Genomic DNA, 25184 nt, shown 5'->3' with positions numbered 1-25184 from the left:
CAGTCACCACCCTTCTCTCCTCCCCAGCCTCTGGCAACCGCTAACCCAATTGCCAGCTCTGGATTTGCCTGTTCTGAACATTTCAAATGGATTTATACAGTATTTGTCTTTTTGCTTTCAAGGTTATTCTGTGTTTTAGCATTTATGAGTACTTTGTTCCTTTTTATGGTTGAATAATATTTTGCTTATGCATCCATCTATTGACAGACATTTGGTTGTTAACATTTATGGCAATTGTAAATAGTGTGGCTATAGACATTTGTGTACAAGTTTTTGTTTAAACACTTGTTTTCCATTCTCTTGTTTATATACTCAAGAGTGGAGTTGCTGGGTCATATGGTAACTTTGTTTAACATTTTGAAGAACCTCCAGACTTTTCCACAGAAGCTGAATTATTTTTCATTCCCACCAGCAATGTAGGAGGGTTCCAATTTTTCTATATCCTCACTGACCCTTGTTATTTTCTGTTTTGTTTTGTTTTTAATTAAGTTTATCGGGGTGGCATTGGTTAATAAAATTATATAGGTTTCAAGTGTACAATTCAATAATTTATCCTATGTATATTGTATTGTCTGTTCACCGAAGTCAAACTTCTTTCGTCACCATGTATACGACCCCCTGTACTCTTATCTATCTCCCGCCTTCCCTCTGGTAACCACTAAACTGTCGCCTGTGTCTATAAGTTGTTGTTTGTCTTGTTCATTTGTTGCTTTCAGTTTTATATCCCACATATCAGTGAAATTGTCAAATTTTTCTGACTTATTTCACTTTTCATAATAATCTCAAGATCCATCCATGTTGTTGCAAATGGCACTATTTCATATTTTCTTATAACTGCGTAATATCCCATTGTATATATTTACCACATCTTCTTTATCCAGTCATCTATCGAAGGACACTTCAGTTTTTTCCATAGTTTGGCCACTGTGAATAATGCTGCAGTGAACATCGGGGTGCATATATCTTTACGGATAAATGTTTTCAAATTTTGGGGGGTAGATACCCAGAAGTGGGATTGCTGGATCATATGATAATTCTATTCTTAATTTTTTGAGGAACCTCCATACTCTTTTCCATAGTGACTGCACCAATTTACAATCCCATCAGCCACGTATGAGGGTTCCTTTTCCCAACACCTCTCCAAAACTTATTATTACCGGCCTTGTTGATAATAGCTATTCTTTCAAGTGTGAGGCGGTATCTCATTGTGGTTTTGATTTGCATTTCTCAAATAGTTAGTGAAGTTGAGCATCTTTTCATATGTCTCTTAGCCGTTTGTGTGTCTTGGGAGAATTGTCTGTTCAGGTCCTCTGCCCATTTATTTTATTGGATTGTTTGATATTTTGTTGTTGAGTTGTATGAGTTCTTTATATATTTTGGATATTAGCCTCTTATCGGAGGCATTGCAAATATCTTTTCTGGGCTCTCAATTCTGTTCCATTGGTCTGTCTGTTTTTCTGCCAATATCATTTTGTTTTCATTATTGTCACTTTGTAGTATAATTTGAAGTCAGGCAGTGTGCTGCCTCTGGCCTTGTTCTTTTTTCTCAGGGTTGTTTGACTGTTTGGGGTCTTTTGTTATTCCATACAAATCTGATGATTTTTTTTTGTTTGTTCTATTTCAAAAAAAAAATAAAAGAATGCCATTGGGATTTTGATGGGGATTGCATTAAATCTATATATTGCCTTAGGTGATATGGCCATTTTAACTATGTTGGTTCTTCTCATCCATGAATACGAACTATCTTTCCATTTCTTTGTGTCTTGTTCAATTTCTTTTAATATCTTGTAGTTTTCAGTGTATAAGTCCTTCACATGCTTTGTTAATTTTATTCCTAGGTATTTTATTCTTTTTGTTGCAATTGCAAGACTAATTCTTTTTTTCACTTTTCTGAAATTTCATTGTTAGCACATAGAAATGCAATGAATTTTTGTACATTGATTGGTTTTAAATTTTTACTTATTTACGTATATTAGAGCCATCCTCTTGGGTGTGGAGTTGTATCTGTTGTGGTTCACGCTGCATCTTGATTTGGCAGTTGGTTTTACATTGGAACCTCCTGGGTTTTTATTTATTTGCTTAACAAGCCCAATGCCCGGGGCTGCATGTGGGCCGGGGCTCAGGCAGGTGCAGGTTTTAACGCTCCCCAGGTGATTCCAGTGTGCAGCTAAGTTGAGAAATACCATGTCAAAGATTCCCCTCTTGGTTACAAACTCTTTTTAATCAGAAACTTAACTGTGTTTAACTAGCTGGGTGAGGCCCACATTCATCTGAAAAATGGCGGGGGAGTCATGCAGATATCTGTCAGCCATTCTAATCCTGATAGCTTATGCCAGGTTTTTTAAAGAGAGGAAGTGCTTTCATCACAGCTGCAGACAGCGGGCGGGGAGGCGGAATGTCTCCAATAGTCCCAAGTGGACTAGTGAAAAAGCAAAAAACAAAACAAACAAAAGGTACTGGCTTTGATGACAGGTGCAGCTGCTAAGGGCTACCAGCCCCCCACCCCCCCAACCCCGCCTCCCTCCCCGACCTCTCTTCACATGGAAGATTTGGAACAGTAGCACAATGGCCGGCTTCCAGGTTTTTACAGCCTGGGGAGGTGTCCAGTTAGTATCCTGCATGCCACCACAGCTACCACCACCTTCTCCTTTTTAATGGAGGGTTCTTTTCCATTTCAACTTCCTTCTTCCTGGTTGATAGTTATCATTGCTAACTATGCAGGACAGTGCAGCTCTTCCTCAGAGTGTATAAAAACTCTTGCAGATGTTCCAGTTGGCCTGACTGAATAAGCAGATGGGTCCATGTGAATGTGAGTTTTGGATAAGAATAACACCTGATACTAAGTAGGGTTTTGCTAAGAGAGTCACCTATGGTTTATTCACTCCAAGCATTAACTTTATCTTATTATCGCTATTATCACTGCCCTCTAGCCACACACCCCCAGGAACACACCTGGAATGGAACAAGCAGGTTTTCTTCTCTTCGCAGGGAAGGAGAACCTTGGGGCAGTGTGGGGTATCGCAGCAAGAGGGTGTCAGAAAGGACCATACACAGGACTGGGCCTGTGTCAGGTGTTTTGGGGGAGCGTTTAAGGAAGCCAGGTGTTGCTCTGGACTGGATGCTATCAGGGGTAATCCTATAATTGGGCATCTTAAAATATGTTATCTAGAAGCAGGGAAGATTAGACAGAGGTTGTGATGGGTAAAGAAGCAGTAATCACTCATTAGCCAGGATTGGGGGATGTTTGGTGATGTCTGTGATTTAGACAAGGTTCATGCTGTGTCCGTGTTCAGACGTGATTACAGAGTGGTCTTGTTTTCGTCTTGTCCCATCCCGATCAGAGTGGCCTTGTCTGATCCTGGTGTTCCGGGAAATTGCTTATGTTCAACAGGAAAAGTGCCTGGCCAGCTCCTGGATAGCCTCGGCAGCTTTTCTATCTCAGGCCTCCCTTTTGGCCAAAAGCAGATGAGGTCGGTCCAGAGGACGTTAATCCGTAATATCCACAGTTTTGGCACTGCCAAGATTTTATTGATTAGGAGGTTGCTTCCAGAATTGCAGGCTGTAGTTGGGTAAGTCTATCCTGCTTTTTTGTTGCAGGATTCTGGCAAGTCCCCAAAACTGTAATACGAGCAGTTCCCACAAAGTTATTATTCATCCCTGGCCTTAAAGCCAGGAGCCTAGATTATAAAACCCAGGCAATGATAACATGTTCCAGAATCCAAACTCATAGCCCAGTTAGAGATGTTTAAAGAGGCCTCAAGCCCTTGGTTCCTGCACGTGTCCTACCTTTAATAATTTTTCCAGGATTCTGTCATGGGTAGTTGATGCAAGCATTGAGAACGTTCTTTCAATAACTCCTAAAACTACCCCAACAATGTAGGTTCCACGTTCTGCTAACATCATGAAGCATTTCCGTTAAACTTCACTTTTGTTATGGCTATCTGATTCTTTCATGGCAAAGCAGCTCAAGGATTTTCATCTGCATATATTTTGTACCTCACAGAGAAGCAAGGTGAGGCATTAGCACCTGCTGCTGCTTCCTGCACAGCAGGACACAAGCTGCTGAGCAGGAGTGGTTACTTAATTTGCAGGTCCAAGGCAAAACAAAGACACAGGGCTCCTAGTTCAAAAACTATTAAGAATTTCAAGACAGAGCAGAGCATTAAACCAAGTGCAGGGCTCTTCTGAGCACTTGACACTATGCCACTGCACGGGTTACATGCCCCAGAGGCACACCTGGGACCTATGAAGGCCCACTGTCCCTGCAGTGTGGCCAAGGAAGACATCTTGCGTTCCCAGTGACGTGACTCCAGAGGAATGGCAAGAGCTGGAGGCTATCCCAGGAATAAAGCAGGAGCTGCAGTCTGAAGTATAGAGACTGGAGGCTGAGATAGCAGAGTAACTAAGGAAATTGAGAACCTGGGAACCACACAAGAAAAACATGCACAGCAGCAAAGAGGTGGCTGTGGGTAGGAAAAAAATAATGCAGGTACTAAAAAGGGGATCGAGTTCTCAACAGGACAGGTTTGTTGAAGAACGCTTGTGAAGACAAAGCCTAGTTCTTGTAGAAAGGTGAAGGACTCAGCAAAACAGCTCTAGGGGCTGCCTGTGGGAGAGATGAATTTCATATTTAGGTTCTTCCGTTTTTGTGGAGGTGCATGAGTTCAGCGATCTAAACTTTGTCCAGCCAGTGCAGCAATTCCTGTGGGAGCTTCTGAATGCGGAGAGAGGCACAAAAGACTGATGGGATGATGAGGCAGTTGCCTAGTGATATTGTCATTGTAATAAAGGAGGGCGTTAATGCACAGATACTGAATGTTCCTTTGCCACATCTTGTTGACTACCAGCCATAACCTCAAAGTCAAAGACAAGCGCAAAGCGGGAAGATTGACTGCCACGAAGAGGCATCGGTGATGGAGGAGCAGTTATAGATTCTGTAATTTCTCAAATCAACATTAACGTTAACCCTCACTTGCTTCTCCCCCATTCCAATTTTCCTTGAAATGTAGGTAACTTAAATGCCCACGAGGTTTCTATTCGGTCCTGAAATGCAAAGACGACCCTGGCCAGTAATAATGGTGATAATAATTCTAATGAGTTTAACAGTAGCATTTGCAGAGTTAAGAAAAAGGCGGCAGTACAGCACTTTTAGACTACAGGATGGATCCTAGCATTTTATTTTTTTGACTTGGCCAGGAAATAAGAGGGGCCTTGGCTTGGGGGGGTTGGTGTGGAGGGAAGTACAGGGGATGGACCCCCCGGAAGTCGTACTGCGCTGTTTAAACCTAAGGTGACCTAACGGATGGCGGGAGCGCCCGCCCGATCCTGGGCGCGGGGCGCGGCCATTGGTGACGCACGCCAGGGAGCACGGCGCCCACGTTTCCACCATTGCATTAGCGAGGCCGCACCCCCTACGGCTTTCTAGTTCGGGGCTGCGGGCATCCGCGCTTCCTCCCTCCCGGAGGCGGGCCCGACCCCGCCCCTGCGCCCCGGGTGGCTCCCGGCGGTCCCTCCCACCTCCTATCCTCGGCCTCCCCGGCGCGGCGCAGTCCCCTCTGGCCGGAGCCTGACCCGCGTGCGGTCCTCCAGTCTTCCCGTGGCCGGCTCCCCCAGGCATGGCCCAGGGCCTCTCCTCACTATGGCAGCAGCACGGCACAGCACACTCGACTTCATGCTCGGCGCCAAAGGTGAGGGCGCGCGGCCGCCACCTGCCCGGCCTCCCCTGCCGCCCAGAGGGCTGGGGACGGCGGGGGACGGGCGGGGCGCGCGCCGCGGGGCGAACAATGCGCGCTGCGGGACCGCGTGCACCGGCGGCCCGGCGGAGGCCGCGCTCCAGTTTGCGCCGCGCTCCGTTCCGGCCGCACTGCGGAGCCTGGAGGGGCCCTGCCGGGCCCCCTCTCGGCCGAACCGCCCCTCGGGGCTCAGGTCACCCACCCGCGCCCCACGCGGTCTTCGCTCCCTTCGTCAGAGTCCCCTTTGCGCCGCTGGGCGCGGGAAGACTCCCCCCCACCACGTCCACGGACCCCCTCCCATGGGGCGGGTGTGCAGGGGCGGCGGCGGAGCAAGGCGTGGATCGCGCGTGGCCGCCCGCGTGACCTTTCCCTTTTTCCGAGGCGGGTAAATCCCCGCCCCGGGAACGGGGGCTCCCCTCACGGAGCTCGGGCTGGGGAAGGACCGCGCGGTGTTTGCAGAATTCTTAGGCGACTGCGTAGGAAACGGATCCCCCGGAAAGGGACGGGGGGACGGGAAAAGGAAACGATTATTATGGGGGTGGGGGATGAAGTCTGGGCGCGGGAGCGAGAACTCCCCGAATCCCGGAGGCTCGGAAGACTGAAAGGCGATGTGAACAGAAGGCTGGGGGAGTTGGAACTGTGTGCGGGAATTATCCGGGGAGGACTATTTTGCATGCTTTTCTCTGGGTGCTTACAACATGGGGTGGGGGAGAATAGGACTGCGGGTCTTTTCTGGTGGCTTTTAAACCTATGAGTGCTGCAGACTTGAGTCTGCACTTTCCGTACGTCCCGCTGGGAGCATCTCATCCATATCCTGCTTGTTCCTTGAATTGGATGCATCTGCCCTTTAAGTTACTATTTAAAACATTTACTTTGTCACTTTCTCTTCCCATTTTCCTTTTTTTTTTTTTGAACTTCTGATTACTTATTTTGTATTTTCTCAAACTAAAAGGATCTCGGAAGGCACAAGACTTAATAAAGACTGAGGATTGGAGCAAGGTTTACGCCCTGTCTTATTTGATTGGCTCTGCATGTGGCTTTGGCCTTATTTTCTCAGCCTGAGTCCTCTTTCCTGTGGCAAAAAAAGGGGCGGGGGGACACACTACACACTTCATATAGTGCTTTTAATGTTAAGGGAGTTGCTGTAGAACATTGCAATGTTATTAAGTAATATCAGTGTGTTTGGGTGGTCGGAAGTGACTTGGAAAAAACAGCATTTTTTAGTTCTCAAATTTCTTAGGTGAGAATGGAGGGAAGGGTGACTGCTGAGAAGAATCAGGAGCTAAAATGGTGTTTGGGGTGTGCAGCTGGTGGGGCGTGGGATAAGTAAGGTTTTAAGCATTACCCTGCCAGCTAAAGCTGTAGTGGTTAGTGAAGGTTCTAGTTCTAGCACACTCAATTTAGAGGTGAGGGAGGGTGAGGCTTGAGGAAAGAATAGTGGTTCAAGGTCACCTAGCTGCTGAGAGGTGAGTGTAGGAAAGTAACCCTGGTGGTAAGCACCTGTGAACACTCAACTATACTTGTCCTGAGTTTCTAAGGAGGGTAGTCTCTGGATGAGGCCAGAAGATTCTGGCACTTTTCTCAGTCTGAATGTCCTTGCCTGGAGTCTTTAACAGCTTTCAGCTTAATTCAGGTGTTCCCTATTGAAATGATGGAACACATGGGCCTACTTCTCGTTCCCTTGTAAAAGTGAGGGAAACCTTCACATAACAGAAGAAAAAGCAGGAGAATTTGAACTCTTTGGGCTGGCTGATGCTGGCCACAGAGAGACAGAACCATGGACGTCCAGTTTGGAAGCCAGCAGGAGAAACTGGCAGGTTCAGTTCAGAGTCAGCAAGGTATTGAAGTGGCATCTAAATAATTTAGTTGTGCAAAGAGAAACTGAAGAAGATTGAGAATTCCCAGCCAGTTATTCTTATATCCCAGCCTGTTATTTTTAAAAATGAAAAAGTTTTGATGGCAAGATAAAGAACATTTTAGAAAGAAATCCTACTAAGGAGTAGGATGTGTATTTATGTATGCATCTATGTTAGCTCTTGAGTCCCTATTAAAGTGTTTTGGGAGTAAGAGAAGTCTGATTATTACTGTATTCCCCCTATCATTTGATTTGGGGGAAGGCATGTCACCCTCACTTGTCAGTAGGCATCCACGCTTGTAAAATAAGGGGACCCGGTTAGACTAGGCTCTTCTAAGTTCTTTTGGTTTTCAGTAAGGGGCACTTGGTGAGAAATCTACCACCTGTGAGGTCTCCAGAAACATTTATTTTAATAATAATGAGTCAAAAAAGCATTACTCTTGGCATGTGAGTATTGGATGTGACTCAAGGGTGAGTCAAATGCCTGTGGAGCCTGGATTCATGTACTTTTTCTCATTTTTCAGTAAACCTTCCTAATGCAGCTCTATGATGTGATTTTAATGGAATTAAACTTAAAACAGTTATGTTATTATACTGTAATTCCATATAACTAGTTACTCATGCAAGCCAACTAGTACCCAGCAGCTACTGGGCCACTAAGGGCAATTCTAAGTTGGGCCCAGTGGTGCCTCTGTAGTGTACTGGCTGATAAGATAACCCTGGGGATTTAAATTTTTGCTTAAAAAAACAAAATCTGTGGTCATCTTGTAAGTGAAGCATTGGACTCAGGATCCTTGCGTCTAGAAAACATTTCGTGATTTCTCAGCTGGAGGCTAACAAGAATAAACATGTCCTGTGTTTGTAGAGTTTAAGCATCTCTGGGCTGGTGGAGGACATATTTCTAGTCGTATATGCTAGGCAGTGAGCGTGCTGGGTATACAGAGGTGAGTGAGGTACACGTGGTCTCTGCCTTCCTGTTAGAGTATAGTCTCTGGTTGGCCAGGTAGCCCTGAAAAAGTCTAGCAATCTCCTTTTGATGTCCATTTCTTCCCCTGTGCTGGGAATATCTTTGAAGGCAGACCTCCAGGGTCTGTGTCCTGGACACAGTGCTGGTACAGCATGAATGTTTGATAAGTGCTGGTTAAATGGATCCAGTTGATATTATGGTAAAGGTGGGATCCTAATTCAGGTCCACTAGGGGAAAACGAGGCATGTATTCACCTTTAGAATTAGGAGAATGGGTCCTGCGTGGGGAAACTGGCTGATACTGTTAAGTCCATCTTTTGAACCACCGATCTCTATTTTATATAGTAGAGAAACAGTGTAAAATTCACGAATTAGTTTCAACAACAAAAATCTTGTTTAATAAGTTAACCGAAGGCCGCGTGGGAATTCTGGGCTTAGTGGAAAGGTTTAGGATATGGGTTCTTACATTCTTTTGTGCCTTTGACCCTCATCAGGGAATCCTGTGGAGCTCTTAGAATAAGAATTTAAAATGCATAAAGTAACTCAATTATTTAAACTGCAATTTTCAAATTAAAAATCAAATACGAGCCATAGTAATATGTGCTTTAGTGACATTAAATAACATGATCTAGCAGCAGGCCTAATGACTTCATAATTTCGAAGTAGAGCCGAGAAAATCAGTATTTCAGCTGTGATGTGATAAGAAAAAGCTACGATTTTATTGGCGACAATGGCCAGGTATAGCTGATGATGTGGTTTTACAAGCATACTTGAAGAAAATGCTTTATTTCAATTAGTAAAAATAAGGATCTATGTTTTTTTTTCCCCATCCAGGTTCCTAGACTCCCCGAATTGTATCCACTGGCCCCTGGGGGAGCCCATGGACCCCAGGCTCTGACCCCCTAGGAGCTGGAGAGAGAACCGGGACTGCCATTTCTGTATATTGTTTTTTAGGAGGAGTAAGTTTCCACAGGCGGCCAAGAACCCTAAGCACGTGTACCTGGTTGTTCTTTAAAACAATGCTTTGAAAATGTAAAAAAAAAAAAGGCGGAGGAGGAGGACCGTGTTTATTAAATGCCTCCTGGGCTAGGCATTGCCCTAAGCACATTACAGTTATTTTACATAATCCGGAAGGTAGGTCCTGTTATCCCCATTTTAAAAGTGACTAAATAGGCCCATTGAAGTTTTTCACCTCGTAAATAGGCTTGGTATCCAGGATTCAAACACCTGTCTATTTGATCACAAGGCCGTTGTTAATTCAACTGCGAAGCCTGAAGCCTCTCAGTTTATGGGCAGTGAATCTCAGTGTCCCTGTATTCCTCCCGCCCCCAGGAAATTTGGTAATATCTGGAGACATTTTTGGTTGTCACAGCTGGGGATGCCACTGGCATCTAGTAGGCCAGAGTTGCTGCTTAACATCCTGCAGTGCACAGGACAAGCCCCCACAGCATTGGGAGCCAGAATGTCAAGAGTGCTAGGGTAAAGAAACCCCAACGTAAGTTCTAATTAGGTGGTGGTAGTAAATGAGATGATAAATAATCAGCAAAATTGTCCAGGTCTTATTTGGAAGTCTCCAATAGGCACAAATCAATAGGCATGGAGGGAGGATGGCTTCCACCCAGGTTTGCACTGTGGTTGGTTAGGAGCAGATGGCTTGGCTAGCATTCCCAAGCCAGCTGAGCCTGTGGCTTCAGGTGACCCTCCCCAATTTCCTGAACCTATGGCCCATCCTCCAGGCTCCCACTGTTTGGTTCAGTTGTTGAGCTGCCTTTGTGTGTTTGAAATAGCATTAACTATACGCTTACAACCTAAACAATCCAGTTTTAATTGCATCTAGTGTTTTTGCTGTTCAAAAGTAGAAGCTTTCCCTTTAGCCTCTCAGCATTATTATCCTTTGTCCACCATGGTGATAAACAACTCACACCCCCACTTTAACAATGGAGCCTGGGAGTTGCTGATGACTGGGAGTGGGAAAATGCCACTTGGGCCCCATTATAGAGGGACTGAATCACAGTCTGGGAGGGGAGAGTTCCCAGAATTTGCATTTTTTAGCAGTCTTTTCCCAGTAATTCTAATGCTGATTAAGTATGCCAACCACTATAATAGGGTCCTCACTTAAAAAAAAAAAAACAAACCTTGTATCAGAAGCCTTTGGGGCACCTTCCCACCACAGCCCTCCCTAATCTGCAAGTCATTAAGCTCCTATACACTTTCAAATTCCTTGCTCACCTTTTTCCTGGCTACAGTTCTTGGCCACAATCTCTATTTGTCTCCATTTTGGGGAAGGGCTCCATCTTCAGGAACTCAAGAGATCTTGTTCCCTTTTCGATTTTTAAAACCCTCCTGTGGGTTCTAATTGTGCCTTCTGGATGAAGTTGAACTCCTTATCAGCATTTACAAAGTCCATTTCTACCTGGTTCTAATCCCTCAACACACACTTGAGCGTCTCACACTACCTGTGCTTCCAAGTGGCCTTGGAGGCATATGGATTCAATGGAACAGCCTTGAGGAAGGCATTTTTTGACCTTTAGGTATTCTATGATACCTTCATTGTGTTTGAAAATGGCTTATGGACTGCTTGAAGGAGGTCTTCATTGGAGTCTGCCTTCATTTGGCTTTTGCTTTGTTAGGCTTTTTTTAAAACTCCCATTCCCCCAACTCTGCAGTATTTTTTTTAATTGCACTGATCTCACTCTATTTGACTCCGGGTTTAATAATTGCACATTACCATACCCACTTCTTTAAACCTACAGAGGTCGCATGTGGTAACATTAGTTTGTTCGTGTTCTTACTTGGTAGTTCTCCATTGTTTTACATACTTTAGAAGGGATGACAGCTGTTTAAGAAATTGACTCCATAATGCAGGCATTCGGGAATGATCTCCACCCCAACTATGAAGAGTTACTTTTTCAAGTAATCTGAAGCCTTGCATGTGATATTTCTGAAGGAGAGTGTTTTCAAGTAATCTGAAGCCTTGCATGTGATGTTTCTGAAGGAGAGTTAACCAACAGATAGACAATTCATCCTGTGTGTGTGTGTGTTTTCCGAGGAAGGAAAGCCAGTTTTGTTTTGCAGTAGAGGAGTTAGCTATTTGGAATCTTCTTTGCACCCCCTTAATTGTACAATGCAATTGACCGTGTTTGAATTGGCCCTCACAGGCCTTTGCTACCTTTTTAGGAGGTAGACTGAAGTCTCTCAACAGCTTTGAAAAGTCAGAGCTTTTGCTGCTGGAATTGGTACCTGAGTAAGACTTTACGATTTGAATTGAGACCACCATGGTTATACTAATTTGATACGTAAGGATTAATTAGAAAGTTACTGGACTGTGGTTGGTGTCTGTTTAAATATATATTCAATAAAGCTATTATTGAGTTTAGTTTTTGGAGTCAGGATATTCCGGGCATTTTAATCCACCATTTCACTGCAGTTGTAACCTAAGCCTGCTGGTGTGCACTATGGCTCCAACCACCATTTCATGGTAGTTTAATTACAGGGTCAGTTCTTTTGAGAAGCTGGGAAACCTCCTCAATTGAATCTGCAAACCAAGTATGTAAACCATTGCACAACTGCTCTTTTAAACCCTTATAACTAGGCACTTTTCCAGACCCCAAGAAGAAAAACTCTGGGGCCCTAAGTTGTGGTGGGCCTGGATTTCATTGAACTGATACTTTCATTTGTGTTCTGGAAGGAGCCACTGAGCTAGTACATACTTGTGATCAAAATCATTTATGTGCTAAGCCACAGGCTCAAAAGGAGCCGGTGAAAGCTAGCAGCAGGTAACATGTTCTAGATTCCTGAGCTGACTTAATCCTCTGGGTAGTTTCACATGCACTTTAATTTCTCCCTTTGCATGAAGGTGCTAATCGTACCAAAATCCCACACACTGTGTTGTGGGGTGGGATGTCCAATAAAATGTTTGGAAGAGCATCAAATGATACACAGAATACTTAGCACTAATTGCAATAGAGCTGAGTACTTTGAAATTGTGCCAGAGGATAAAGATGCTCAGTTATAAAGAGGTGTGAATTTAATGTACTGAAAGATAAGGAGAGTTCTGCTGGCAAAGGAAGAGGCAGAAAATAATGGGTTGGCATGTGATTTGAAGGTTGGTCTACTTTATATAAAGGAACTCTTGAGTTACTAAAGGAAAATTTTTAAAATGCACTGTGTATTTTAAAATAACACTTCCATTGATTTGTGTTGCATGATTACATTTTCCCGAGAATGAAAATTTCCCCAGGGAGAACGCTTATATTTCACCAAATTTTTGCTTTTGAAGGACTACAGATCATAGTGGTCAAACAAGATTGAGATATGCTAAGGGGCATTCTGAATTTCTAGAGGTGAATGTAGAATGTATCTCAAACTCGGTTTAACATGGAACACTTATTTTTCAGGACTGGTGCTGTGGAGCACACTTTGGGAAACAGTAATGGTGTAGGTTTTAGAAATGATTTAACACTGAATCTTCAAACTGCATAGCTGCAGTTGAGAGGCCCAGTTGGTTTGGGGGTTTTGAAGAAGAGGGTCATGAGCTTGTTTGTCCAAGTGTTTGCTGTTTCTAAGTGGAGTTTGTCTAGGTTGGAGAGAGAGAAAAAAGAGCTTGCCATTAACTGATTCCTTTTGGTATGAGGTAAGAATATGATTATGACTTTTAAAACAGCACTTCGTGAATGCTGATGGTTAACGGAATTCCTGTGTGTATTTTTTTTTTTTCTTTGCATAAAGGATCTGGCTATTTACTTGAAACTGCAGAAGCTGTTTAAGTAATGATTTATGCATTTGTCTTAAATATTTTTTTTTGCTTTAAAAGCTATTTGCTCATTTTGGCGTGGGGAAATATAAAGAAAGGAGGAAAGGAACCTTGATCTGTAATCCTATCACAAGTAGATAACCACCATTGATGTTTTTGGTGTATGGGACAAATGGCTTATTCTTGTCCTGTATGTAACCGAGGAAGGGCAACACAGGGACGATTAAAAGCACTGGGTTTTGGAGTCCAGTTGCTTGAGTTCTCTTTGCCTGTTTTTTTGTACATTTTTATTTTGAATGGGTGTCGAATTTGTAAAATACTTTTCTTGCATCAATATCATGTGATTTTTATTTTGCATTAATATGGTGCATTACATCGATTTTTTAAAAAAAAAAAATATTGAACCAGGCTTGCATACCTAGAATAAATCCTGCTTGGTCATGATATATAATTTTTATAATTGCTGAATTCTTGTTAAGGATTTTAAGGATTTGCCAAGGATTTGTTAAGGATTTTTGTGTTTATATTCATGAGGAATATTGGTCTGGTCTGTAGGTTTTTTTCCAGACCTTTTTAGCTTTGTGTTAGGATAACGGTTTCATAAAATGAATTGGGAGGAGTTCTCTCCTTCTCTATTTTCTGGAAGAGATTATGTAGAATTGGTGTTAATTTTTTAAATATTTGGTAGAATTCTCCAGTGAAACCATCTGGGTCTCCAGATTTTCCCTTTTTTTTGTTTTGTTTTTTAGTTTTAAAATTACAGATTCAATTTCCTTAATATTTATAGGGCTATTTAGATTATCTATTTCATATTGATGAGTTGGGATAGTTTGTGTTTTTTGAAGAATTGGCCCATTTCCTTTGTAAGTTGTCAAATTTGTGTAGAGTTTGTAGGATTCTCTCATCCTTTTGGTGTCTGTAAAGGTCTGTAATGATATCTCTTGTTTTATTCCTATTATTGGTAATCTGTGTCTTCTCTCTTTTTTTTGTCAGCCTTGTTAGAGTTTGTCAATTGATTTTTTTCAAAGAAACAGCATTTTCCTTAATTGATTTTTCTCTATAGTTTTACTGTTTTCAGTTTCACTGATTTATCCTTATTTCTTTCCTATGCTTGCTTTGAGTTTACTTTTTCTAGGTTCTTGAAGAGACAGCATAGATTAGTGATTTGAGACTTCATTCTCATTCTCTAGTGTGAGGGTTCTTTTAGCTGTTAATGTCACTTCCATGTATTCCTAAAAAAATCAGGGGTCCTAATTATATAGGTTATTATCTATCCCCCCCACATTTAATAAGTTGCTAACTTAAATGTATGAAATATTCCTCACATTATTTTAGTCTCAAATTCTAAGAACATCAGTTTTGGAAATTTAGGTTGTAGAATTACAGCTGAGTGTCCCCGTTGGTTAGGTTAGGAATTTAGAGCTAAAAAACCCTGAGACCAAGGGTCAAACTGAGGCAGGCCCTTGAACTAAATTCTGCTCTCTGGCCTCTTTTAGTATGGCCCTCCAGCTAAGAATGATTTTTGCACTTTTAAAGGGTGGCAAAACACGCCATCTGAGACAGAGACCTGATTTGGCCTAAAAAGCCTGAACTCTTTCTTATGTGGCCCTTTGTGAAACAAGTTTGCCCACCCCTGCCTTTAGACTAAGTCCAGTGGCTGACTTCAGAGCCATCTGGAAAAATGTATAAGTATAGATTCCCAGGCTTCCCACATGGGCTTTTTCTCATCTGGAATTCATCATTACACCCCTCCCAGTGTCAGGGCAGTTTTGACTTGTGTCCTTTGTCTTTCATCTCTGTCCTATTCGGCAGTCACACTTAGTTTTCCAGCACTTCCTAGGTGCTGAGTAGTCTCTGGGGGTGAGGAGAGGTGGTTCATTCCAAATGGGGCAGACCTGCATGTCTTCTCCCAGTCTGCCCTGGCCAAGGCCAGAGGAAGGGAAGATGGCGTGGCCACCTCGGGGTCAGTTCTAATATAAAGGTGATTTTTGACATCACAAAGCCCAAACTGCTTTATCTCCGGAAATGCTATTTTATTTGTGATTCTAAGCCTGGCATAGGAGTGTGGACAGAAACCCTGGAATTATTTATAGAAACACCCAGTGATAATAGGTCTGACCTGTAAGGGAGTCTGCCCACCTAAAGGTAGTGAAGACACCTGGATAGTGCTGATACTGGTTACGTGCTCCTGGATAATAGGAGTGGCAATCCCACAGTTTCTGGTTAGGGAAAGAAGTCTTGTTCGTCTGGGTGGACCTGAAGGAAACCGTTTCTGTCTAACCTCGGGCCAGCCTGGAACCTGTTCTCATCCCACTGGTCTGTGAGATACGGGGAAAGGGCAGGTGACAGGTGGCACTCTTTTTGCATCTTAAGTGGATTGTGGGCAGCGGTTTTGAACTAAAGTTAAGAGCTGGTCATTTTTCCTGGTCCGGGTGTCTTAAGTCTTCTGTCCTCTAACCTCAAACTCTCTTAAGTGTCCCCTCTTGCAAGCTGGCTTGTCCCCTTTATGATGCTGCTGGGCCTGCTTTCGCCTCCTTTAACTCATCCTTGGGTTCACAGCCCCCAGAGAGGGCTCTTCATGGTCCTGACCCCACTCTGTGCCCTGTGTTGGTGGTCTTCCCTGACCTCCACAGCTCTGGCCCCAGTTTACTCCTCTCTCTTCTCCGAAAACATGTTGCATGAGTCCTCGGAGTCCTAGTTAGGATGCCTTGTGTTGCTAAAATGATTACTTCTGGGAGAGGTCAGGTGGCCTTCCTGTCCCTTGTTTTCTGTCCCTTGGTTAGCCTCCTGTGTGGAGATAGACTTAACAGGAGGAAGAAGGGATGATATCGCATGGGTGTTTGGGTTCTAAACTAAAGAGTGATTTGGTTTGTGTCTCATAAATTAGATTGTTATAAACCCGCCTTTAATTTCATAAAGAAACTGGCTCCCGGGAGACCTGGGTTGGTGTTATTTTAAAGTAGAGCGAGCCTCCTACCACCATTCCAGTAGGTGTTGGGGTGATGGAAAATGCCCCTTTACCTCTCATGCAGTGGGAAAGGAAGGCAGGGCAATCAGAGTTAGCAGCACGTTTGTAGTTTGCCAAGTGTACTGAAATGTGAGTTTTAAGAAGTAGTCATTGTGGCTGGAACTGTAAACAGTCCCATATGGTTTTCCTTAATGAATATTTCTCTGAAAAGAGCTTGGGTGTTATTTCTGTGCTGTGTTGTATGGCTGTCAATCTAACTCCAGTGGGTCTTTTTCTTTCTGTAGTTAATTTTTCCTGGTTTGGTTGCTCTTCTCTATGAACAGGAGAAACTGCTCTGAAAATAAGATCTTCAAATTGTTTGTCATTGTCCCTTTCTGTATTTTGTAGCCTCATCCCAATGCTGTAATGTTCTATGTTTTTTGGGGGGGAGGGGCATATAATTGACATATAACATCGTTTTAGGTGTATAACATTCAATATTTGTATATATTGCAAATAGATCACAGTAAGTCCAGTTAGCATACATCACCACACAGTTATAATTTTTTCTTCTGATGAGAACTTTTAAGGTCTGCTCGCCCAGCAACTTTCTATTATACAATGCAGTATTATTAGCTGTAGTCACCATGCGGCACTTAGCTGCTGTGATTGACCTGAGGTGCTGAGATTGGCCGCAGGTGCACTCTAGTGGCAGGAAAGCCATCGCCAGGGCTGGAGACAGTGCCTACACTCAGCCACTTCAGATACTTTCTATTCGGTAATGGGGGGTGACTAGTGGGGATGGGTAGAGACAACCACCCCTTGAAGCCCCTGTAACCTGGTGCTGAGCACCTGGTTGATTGAGGGGAGAAACTGACTTCTGGAACTTTCTTTTGTTTGATTACCTCACAATAACTGAGAATCTAAAAGTGCAGCTTGTATGTTTATGTTTAGAGTTTTTGGGACAGCTGTATTGAAATACGACTCATATGTCATACTGTTCCTTTATTTAAAGTGTATGACTCAGTGATTTTCAGTAGTCAGCCCTCTGCATCTGCAGATTAACCAACTGCATGCACGTAGGAAATATTTGAAAAAAGTTATGTTGACTGAACGTGTACAGACTTTTTTTCTTGCCATTATTCCCTAAACAATACAGTATAATGGCTATTTATATAGCATTTGCATTGTATTAGGTATTACAAGTAACCTAGAGATAATATAAAATATAGGGGAGGGGAGGGTGTGTGTAGGTTATATGCAAATACTACACCATTTTATATAAGGGACTTGAGCATTCCTGGATCTCGTATCCATGGGAGGATCCTAGAACCAACCTCCTGTGAATACCAAGGGACAATTGCATATTCAGATGTGCAACCATCAACACAATTTTAGAATATTTTCACTACCCCAGACAGAAATGTGTACCCCTAGGCATCACCCCTATTCCTCCCAGCCCCTGGCACCCACTAATTTGCTTTCTGTGTCCAGGGATTTGCCTTTTCTGGCCATGTCATATAAATGGTATTATACAATATGTGGTCCTTTGTGACAGGCTTCTTTCACTTAGCATGAAGTCTTCAAGGGTCATCTGTGTTGTTGCATGTATCAGTACTCTGTTCCTTCTATGGCTGAATAATAGTTCATGGTATTACCACGTCTTGTTTATTCATTTATAAGTTTATGGGCAATTGGGAAGTTTCCACTTTTTGATTATTATGAATCATGCTGCTCTGAACATTCTTGTTGGCTTGGGTTTTGTGTGAGATTAATCATTTTACTGCTGTTTATATATAAAGAACTGGACGTGAGACTATCAGACCAAGCTAAGAGGGGCCTGGGGAGCCACCTGCTTGACCTTCACTTCACTCCCTGGAAGTTCATTAGGCTTGTGTGTATCTGCGAAATCTCCCGATGCACAGGTCCTTTGTTAAAATTTTAAAATTAAAAGAGTCTCAGTATTTTAAATTTAAGGGTTAAGTTCTTTTGATCGTGAACTATGAAGGCCCTTTCTGTAGATAGGACTTGATTTCAGTAATCTGGACTTACTGCCTGCCAGCATTTACGTTTTTAGTTACACCCGGTATACTTTGAGTTCGAAAGATGATCTCGAACCTTAGACTGTGGGGGGCAACCACTTGGGTGAGAGGGGGCCCATGAGGAATGCTGTGCTCTTTTTTGCCCTCAGGGGTATTAAGGCCATGGTGGTGGTAACTGGAACAGACTTTTTCTTAACTTGATGTAATATACATAGTGCACATTTTAGTGTACTGTTCTCTGAGTTTCAACCAATGCGTATGGTCATGTAACCACCACCACTGTCAAGATTAAGCCATCTGAGCAGATACTAGAATGATTTCAAACTGTATCGCAGTCCAGTTTCCCTTTCTTCCTCTTTTAGGTTTTTAGGAGTCTGTCAGGAAAGCCAGAAAGCTGGTTTATGTGGGAAGGGAAACTGTACAACCCAAACCTGGCTCTTAGGTGTTCTGACATGAGTGTTGGGTTTAGGGGAAGGATCCCTGTGTTTATGCTTCCTCTTGCAGGGAGCTGCACACGGACCTGCTGCCAACCAGTTACCAGGCTAACCTACAAAGAGTGCAGATCTCTGTATGGCGGGGGTGGACCCTGCCCACAGGACTGCCCTCTGACCCGACTTAAAAGGGAAGTGTGGTTAGGGGAGGAAGACCAAGGGTGCGAGAATCAAGTAGAAGTAAGGGCTTGGGGCTCTGGAAACATCAGAGTCTAAAGAGTAGGAGGCTGGCTGGCAGGAGGCTGGGCTTGGGGCCTCCCCACTTGGGCTTGGTGCAGTGATGAGATAATTAACCACCTCCTGCAGCTTAAATAGCTTGAGCTGCTGTGGGAGAGACACCAGGGAGGCAAAACAATGGTGGGTGGGTGGGGGACTTGACGGTGGAATTTCCAGCCTGCATAATTAAAGATATTCTTGGCAAGAATAAAATTCATCTTCTAATCTCATAAGTCAGGGGCTGCTCGAATATGAGAGAGAGCAGGAATGCGGCTGCAAATCGCTTGTTCCAACCACTTAACTTCTCAGGGGAGACAAGTGTGGCTCTGGCCCCTGGTTCATTTTCACTTGTGTGTAGAGCATCTAACAGTTTTCCAGGGATTCTGTCCCTGGGCAGTTGGGGTGTGAGGTCTTTCTGTTCCAGAAGGCTGGGGGAACTACTCACATTTAATGGCTTTGGCTGGGATTACCAAAGTGCTGTGAGGGACAGGACAGTCATTTAAACTATATCGCCCACCTCGCCAAGTACATGTTGCTTGGTCATGTTGCATGCTCTTTACTAGACAGACGGGCATGCAGGTTGAAATTGGATAATAACTGTAAAGCGTTTTCTGGGGCATGTCATGGGTTACCTGTGGCTATAGTTAGCAAGGAGTTTGGACTTTTTTCAGACCCGTTTTGTTGAACATTTTCTATAACCTTCTGGCTACCTGAGCATAATTCGTTTGGAGGTAGTGGAGCTTGCTTTTTCCTTTTTGTGTCTGGTGCTTTAAATCAGTGGTAGCAACTGTGACTGCATGTTGGAATTGCCCAGGTACCTTTAAGGAATACTGACACTTGGGTCTCACCCCTAGATTTTCATTTAATTGGTCTAATATGTGGCATCAGAATTTTTAAAAGTCGGATGATTATAACGTGTAACTAGAATTGAAAACCACTGGTCTAGATGTTCTTTAAAACCATGATTCTGGAAAAGAGATGCTGAGCAATCGTCTCAGCTCCGACTTCCCTTTCTGGAGTCTTCTCCAAGGACTGGGAACAGCATGGGTTACAGGGGAGCCCCCAGGTTAGGCAAATATGAAGTGAGGCAGACAGTGGGCAAAATGACATGGTCTTCGTATCCGCAGGGTTGACACAGTCAGTGCTCATGGTGGTCATCTGGTGGCAACAGCCAGCAATAACAGTTCTGGCATATTTCTAGCGGGGGGGGAGAGCAGGGTAAGACCCCAGTATGGAAATGAGTAACAATTCAGATTGGGTTTATTTTGTACTGTATTTTTCTTCAGCTTGAAACCTGGCCAGAGGGCCTCCATTAGCCACTTAGTTAGTGCCCTTCTAATTGTGCTAGATAGAAAAAGGAGACAGTCTCCATGCTGGGCTTGGCCAGCAGTCAAGGACTTTGCGTGTATCAGATAAAGACACCCCGTTTCTCTGGCCCAAGGGCCAGACTTTGCTCCAGCTTAGCCCCTGGGCCGGGGTCTTCATATACTCAGCCTGGCCCTGCCTGGATCGTTTCCTTTACCAGAATGGGGGATTCGTGTCCTGTTTTGTAATGTGCCAAGAGAACGCAGTCTTGAGGCCATTTACCAGGAGTGATGACTTGTTTTATACACTTTCAAAGCAGAAAACATCTGTTCTAGCTAAGGAGGATTGAATAATTATATAGTAGCTTTTCTCCTCTTCAGGGTAAGTACTGCTGGGCTGTGTGGGGCTCGGGCGTGCTGGGCACACTTGTCTTTACCGCCCTGCCAATCATTCACTTTCACAGTGGCCTGACTCCAGCAGGATTCTGTGACAAACATAAGCTGAACAAGGTCAATTCTTTTCAACAAGTTTGAAATCAGAACTTTTTTAGGGGGCAAAATCAGTTTTAAAACCACAGTCCTGGGGATATAATGCAGGCCTTCTCTTTTTAATTTCCTGAACCCAATTTCACAATAGTGAAGCCAGCTAGGTTGTTTTCTGCCAAATGAGTTTCCAAAAGGCATAGTTTTACTGGGAATGAGCGAGACTTCAGTGAGACTGCTTATGTGTTCCCATAGGTGCCTGGTGTGGGACCCGCTGCCTAGTCTCTCCCCAACGTGGGGCTTTATCCTGGGAGTGATCTGAGTTCATTTTGGCCTTCCAAAGGGCTCGGCCACCCAGGCACTTTCCGCCCTGCCCAGGTCCTCTGCTCGCTCTCTCGTGGCCTGCTGGGCGCTGCCTTCTCAAACGGAGGAGAACCCTTCCTTGTGGGTGAACCTGTTGGTGTTTAATGGGGGAGTTTGACATCCCTTCGCTTTCTCAACGTCTTCCACTCACGACTGCTGGTACCAAGCAGGTCTCTGGGCCGTGGTCCACTTGTCTCCACCTACTCCTGTTTTGTGGTTTGAGGGGTACAGTCTGTTATCCAGTTTTCTAAATCTTGTTGTCTGAGTTTGGCTTGTGCTATCCTAATTGCTGCGTTTGGGGATTCAGAATATTACAAAGTCATGCGTTCACCGCCATTTTTGCTAATCTATTCACTACTGTTTAAGCGAAGTTGAAAATACGAATTTCCGTGGTTGTATTAGCTTGTTAGGGCTGCTGTAACGAAGTATTACAAATGGGTGGCTTAAAATGGAAGCTTATACTCTTCTTTGTCTGGAGGCCAGAGATCTGAACACAAAGTTTGGGCAGGGCCACCCTCCCTCTGAAGGCCCTAGGCGAGGCTCCTTGCTTGCCTTCCAGCTTTTCCGGATGTTCTTGGCTTGTGTCCTTATCACTACAATCTCTCCTTTTGCCTTCTTATCACCTGCGCCTCTTTCTCCCTGTGCCTTCTGTTCTGTTTCTTATAAGGACACTTGTCATTGGATTTAGGATCCATCTGGATAATTCAAAGTGATCTCATCTATGACATTAAATATATCTAAAAACACCTTTTTCTAAATAAGGTCACACCTCCAGGGTCTGGGTGTTCGCGTGTGGACATATCTTTTGGGGGGCCGCCATTGCACCCAGTGTCAGTGGGAGAAATCTGTTTTTAAAATGGCAACTAGCTTACACTCTTTAAAAAGTATGTGCAGGGCCAGAATAAGACACATCTGCTATCCAGTTTGGCCTCTGAATCCAGTTTGTGGCTTTCATTCTTACTGTGCGCTAGAGGGTCATAGGAGCATAGTTCAGATTGTCACCAGAGATAGTTCAGAGTGAAAAAACCCTTAATTTCCAGTCCAAGTTTCATCACTCCTTAAAGGTTTGTGGAAGGAATTCCTATATAATTTTTTTGTGAGACCTCAGTATGGTCAGTTTTGAATCCTTGTTTCTTGTTGCCTCTGTTCAGGTCACAGGAATGCTTAGTTTTGGTGCTTTGCAGCCTGTAGTTTTTTTCCTTCGTGCAGAAAAAGTGTCCTGCAGAGGGTCGTGTGGGACAGTACAGAGAATTCCTTTGATCTCATCCTGGTTACCTTACCCTCTATTAAGTGTGCCAATAGCATTATGTCTTAAAAATGTACATACCTTAATTAAAAAAACACTTTATTGCTAAAAAAAAAAAAAGGCGCTAAGCAATTAAGCCTTCAATGACTCAAAACCTTTTTGCTGGCTGGAGGAGGGTCTTCTCGATTTTGATGAAAACACAGTTAACTGCGAAACAATAAAACGAGGTATGCCTGTACCCATCAACAGTGGTCGGACATCCCCTTTCTAGTACTGTATATCTTCATTAATTTATTTAACTTAAAATGGAATCTTATATTTGCATTTCTTTGATTTCTGGTTAGGCTGGATATTTTGTTTAATGCTATTTCTGGTTGGCTGAATATCTTTCCGCATTCTTGCCACAGCTATTTTGTGGTTGGTGTTTGTATTCTTATTGTGTTAACCTGCTAATCTGTGTAGCCTCTCCTGGCAGGATTGAGAATGTTTATAGCTCGTGACAAAGGGGATACGTGACGCTGGCCACTCTTTGCTCAAGTTTTCTTGTAAAGTTTGATCGTCAGACTATGCCTTCCTGGCTTTCCTTCTGAGTGTGATGCATTCCTGACTGTCTTGCCTTCTCCCCCCTGTTCTCTAGCTGATGGTGAGACCATTCTAAAAGGCCTCCAGTCCATTTTCCAGGAGGAAGGGATGACCGAGTCGGTGCACACCTGGCAGGACCACGGCTATTTAGCAACCTACATAAACAAAAATGGCAGGTGAGGCGGCCTTGAGTGTTCCTCTTCAGATCTGAGCACTTCCTGAGATGGGGTAGCTGCGAAGTGTGTGTGTCTGTGTCTGTGTCTGTCTGTCTGTCTGTCTGTCTATCTCCAGGTACTTTTTCCTCTCTTTCACAATTTTTAGGAGGGGGCTAAAATTCAGCGCTTCTGGGCCCAAGCTGGGAGCACTTTTCACAGAATCCAATGGCTAGGCATTCTCCCCAGAAATCGAGTTCACCGGGCACCAGTACTTCTCCAAAGATCCCCAGGTGGTCTGCTGTGTGGCCAGGACCCCATACCTTTGGGCAGCATAAGCAGTGCGAAGTGGCGGCCAGTGATCTGGAGTTGGTTAAAACACAGATTCCTGGGCTCCACTCCAAGAGTTTCTGATGTGGTAGCTCTGGGGCAGTGCCCCAAAGAGTATTTCTTTTCTTTTTTTAAATTTTATTAAATTTGTTGCGGTGACATTGGTTAATAAAATTGTGTTGGTTTCAAGTGTATAATTCTATAATACATCATCTGTATATTGCATTGTGTGTTCACCACCCTAACTCAAAACTCCTCCCATCCTCATATGTTTAAATAGCATTTCTAGCAAGCTTCCAGGGGACACTGATGCTGCTGGTCAGCCGACCCCCCCCCGCCATGAGTAACACTATTATAAATGATTATCTCCATTAATGCAGACCATAGTCAAATGCAGGATGGGAATGGCTACGAGTAGCTTGTCAGGAAGCTAAGGAGATCCAGGAGTTCAAGTTTTTCTTTTTCCTTAACACTTTATGGACTTTACATAATCAAAATGTAGATGAAAGTCAATGTTTTCCAAGAATAGGAAAGGAAACCTAAATTTAAAACTGAGCAATACCAGAAAATGCCAGTGCATTGAGCTCTTTGTATTTTCCTAACTGTAGGTTTGTACTGTATTTACGCTGGTTTCGTATGTGGAACTATTAAGATTCTTAGTAATTTGCGGTATTATTTTAAAAATCTGAACTCCTGGGCACAAAGTACTAGAATTCCACATGGCTTCATTAAATGTCCCACATTCTCTCCCTTGTTTTTCTATTAAAAGTCCCCTGCCCCGTAGTCTTACAGATGCCCTGAAGTCTGTTCTGTGAGATGAGGGAAACTTTTACTTTTGAGTCCACCTTCCTTCTGTTATCTCTTTTATAAGTCTACATGGTCCACCTCTATGGTGGTGATGGGCGTTCCCACTCCTGATGCCTCTCAAAGACATCTTCACCCCCCCGCCCCCCTTCCCAAGCCCAGATTGGTATTTTTAACCAGGCAGCAAAGCTCCATGTATGTGTTTAGCAGATAGCTCAAATGTATCTAAAATTATTTCTTCCTCAAGGGTGATCGAAAATCAGTACTGGCACCCAATCCTCTGCTTTCCATTGTCCCCCATGCTCTGGCCCAGTTTATGGCGAGTCTCCTGGAAGTAGAGGCCTGAGCTGTCCTTGACCCCTCCAGCTCCTGCAGGCTCGCATTCAGCGCCTCTCTTCCTCAGCCTCTCTTCTCTACCCTCCCTGCCACTGTCTCGACTGTCCTGGCTGCAGTCCATCCTTTGGGCACCACAGCAAATCAGACCTTGACACTCTGCCACCTTGGTAGGTCCCTCGTCCACTCTAGGTGGAGCCTCACATCTCCGACCATCTCCTGGTACTTGGACACACGCAGCCTGGCCCCACCTACCTCTGTGTGACAACAGTTCTTGAATCTTCTATACTAGATACCAATTCCAGTCTTCCAGAGAGAGGGCTTAGAATTCTTCCTGGAAGAGAGTTTTTGAGTGACGAGCTGTTTGGAAATTGCTTCTGAAAGCTGAAAAATAAAATTAACATGCTTAGTTTAAAAACGTGTTTTCCACGTTGGTCTCTCTCTTCTTTCATTTGGTCGACTGGGACCCATCCCCGTGGTGCCTGTCCCGAAACCTGACTTTTCCTGCCCAGGCACAGGTTCGAGGAAAGCACTGCAGCTCCACACACCACTTCCGGCCGACTTCTGGTTAATTCCATTCCCCTT

General features: G+C 43.9%; 1 protein-coding gene across 1 annotated transcript in view; it reads left to right on the top strand.

Annotated features, from left to right (window-relative positions):
* The first annotated feature begins 5527 nt into the window (after positions 1–5527).
* SMS (spermine synthase) overlaps positions 5528–25184 on the top strand; it is a 40328-nt gene continuing 20671 nt past the window's right edge. Inside the window, exons 1-2 of the mRNA XM_039852279.1 lie at positions 5528–5687; positions 23036–23156. Of these exons, the coding sequence (XP_039708213.1) occupies positions 5639–5687; positions 23036–23156 (170 nt within the window). The 5' untranslated portion in view covers positions 5528–5638. The remainder of the gene's footprint in view (positions 5688–23035; positions 23157–25184) is intronic.

This window comes from Pteropus medius, unplaced genomic scaffold (genome assembly GCF_902729225.1).
Source record: "Pteropus medius unplaced genomic scaffold, Ma_sr-lr_union100, whole genome shotgun sequence".
In the NCBI taxonomy this organism is placed as follows: Eukaryota; Metazoa; Chordata; class Mammalia; order Chiroptera; family Pteropodidae; genus Pteropus; species Pteropus medius.
Note: the sequence above shows the minus strand (reverse complement) of the source record. Positions and strands in the feature narration are given on the sequence as shown.